General features: G+C 34.6%; 1 protein-coding gene across 1 annotated transcript in view; it reads left to right on the top strand.

The window, feature by feature from the left end:
* Positions 1–2500, top strand: part of LOC144959023 (myosin-IIIb-like) — a gene marked incomplete in the record, with an annotated part of 230741 nt that overhangs the window by 33682 nt on the left and 194559 nt on the right. The window contains 1 exon segment of the mRNA XM_078891357.1: positions 2017–2225. Coding sequence (XP_078747483.1) covers positions 2087–2225 — 139 coding nt within the window.

Below are 2500 nucleotides of genomic sequence, written 5' to 3'. Positions count from 1 at the left end.
GACTTGCTGCCATATGGATTTTGTTTCAATCAAATTGCTCTTGCTCAGTCTGTGGTGGACTAAGAACCATATTTACAACAACTGATTTTTAGTTTATCATGATATGTGTAAAATGTTACAATAGTGGACAGGAAACTCAGCTTCGCTTAATTGCAACTTCGATTAATCGCTGATCCCAAGGTGTTGCATTTATCCAGAGTGGACCGTATATATATATTATATAATTTAATTTACTCACGTATATTTGGCCGAAACAATCGTTTCTATGTCCTCTATGTCATCAGTCGGCATTTATCAGTAGAATGGTTTTTCTTTCGAGAGTTCAGTGTTAATAATAATAATAATAATAATAATAATAATAATAATAATAATAATAATAATAATAATAATAATAATAATAATAATAATAATAATAATCAAAATAATAATAATAATAATAATAATAATAATAATAATAATAATAATAATAATAATAATAATAATAATAATAATAATAATATAATAATAATAATAACAATAATAATCATAATCATAATAATAATAATAATAATAATAATAATAATAATAATAATAATAATAATAATAATAATAATAATAATAATAATAATAATAATAATTAAGCGGGGGGGGGGGGGGGTGTTATTTAACCTTTTGTGTTTTGAGCTTGAATTTATTAGAGTGTCTGCACATTGTCATTAGTTCTGTTCTTATGTTTAGGGTGTTGTTTCTGTGGTTGTGTAATAGTATTTCCAGTTTCTCTGTCATGCACAGGTTGCATTTTCTAGCACCGCATATGTAGGGGCTTCTTTGCTTGATAGGGTGATTTGTCTGTTGTGGTTTGTAATTATCTGTTTCATGTTTTGTGCACAGCTGTAGCTTATCTTCATAAAGAACCACCGACTGCATAAAATAATCAACAGAAACAACAACGCCAAGATCAGCTACAGCTGTACACAAAACGTTTGATAATCTGACGTCACAAATTATTATTGTTAACATGATAGCATTACGCGGGGTGGAATAAAGTAGTTTTGGCAGCTACATTCATTCTTTTGAATGAGACGGACACAGTCAAATGAAATGTAATCAAAAATCATTCAGACTAACAAGTACCTTTTCACAATCTGGTATATTCTGACAACGCTGCCGTGCTCTGGAAACACCCATATTGAAAAATTTGGCTAGAAAACTCGTTCTTCAAATTCAAATATCGATCGATTTAAATGACTCTCTTCTTAGCAAAAACTCTCAAACTTTGCAAAATCCCAGGTTTGAGAGTTTTTGCCAAGATGAGGGTCATTCAAATTTATCGATATTTGGAGGACGAGTTTTCTGGCCACATTTTTGAATATGGAGTTTTCCAGAGTACAGCAGAATGGAACAATTGGTCACATTTAAATAATTCAGACCTTTAAGTTTATTTTCAATATTTGGTACATTCCCACATAATACCGTTTTTGAGATGATGGATCACATTTAAATGATTCTAGCCTTTCTGTATCTGGTACATTCTCAGTCTGACAATAGGTCACATTTCGACAATTCAGACCTTTCATTTTCAGTATCTGTTACATTACGTCATCAAACAGTTTTGAGGCAATAGGTTACATTTCAACAATTCAGACCTTTCATTTCAGTATCTGTTACATTACGTCATCAAACAGTTTTGAGGCAATAGGTCACATTTCAACAATTCAGACCTTTCATTTCAGTATCTGTTACATTACGTCATCAAACAGTTTTGAGGCAATAGGTCACATTTCATCAATTCAGACCTTTCATTTCCGTATCTGTTACATTACGTCATCAAGCAGTTTTGAGGCAATAGGTTACATTTCAACAATTCAGACCTTTCATTTCAGTATCTGTTACATTACGTCATCAAACAGTTTTGAGACAATAGGTTACATTTCAATAATTCAGGCCTTTCGTTTTCAGTATCTGTTACATAACGTCATTAAAAAAAACGTTTTTGAGACGATGTGTCACATTTTTATATCTTGCTTTCTCCAATAGATTGCCAGGGGTTGTTGACCACCTTGTACGACCCCCCAACCACTGGTCACCAGCCCATAGGCCACCAGCCATGTTCAACCTTCGTGGCTACAAGAGTGACTACTTGGACTTCTCCGAGCTGTCGGACCCCAGGGAATTATGGGAACTGGAAGACACCATCGGGGAGGGAACCTATGGGGAGGTGTACAAGGGCAGGAATAAACATACCGGTAAGGCGTATTTTGTATCTGTATAGTTTGTAACATGTGGCCATGTCGTTGTCTTGTGGTATGATACTCGCCTTCGGACCGGAAGATCTTGGGTTGAGTCGTGCTTTGAGCCGCACATTGTCCTTGGAAAAAAGCTCTTCACTCACGCTCTCTCGACGTACTCAGATGTAAAACGACTACCTGGCATCGATGTCCAGAAAAAAAATGGTAATATCGCCATGTCTCGTCCTGTATGTTAAGTGTTACTGTTGGCTTGGGCCCCTTGTAAAGCGCTT

The sequence above is a fragment of the Berghia stephanieae genome, chromosome 13 (assembly GCF_034508935.2).
Source record: "Berghia stephanieae isolate SIO BIC M18660-M18661 chromosome 13, UCSD_Bste_1.3, whole genome shotgun sequence".
NCBI classification, from domain to species: domain Eukaryota; kingdom Metazoa; phylum Mollusca; class Gastropoda; order Nudibranchia; family Aeolidiidae; genus Berghia; species Berghia stephanieae.
Note: the sequence above shows the minus strand (reverse complement) of the source record. Positions and strands in the feature narration are given on the sequence as shown.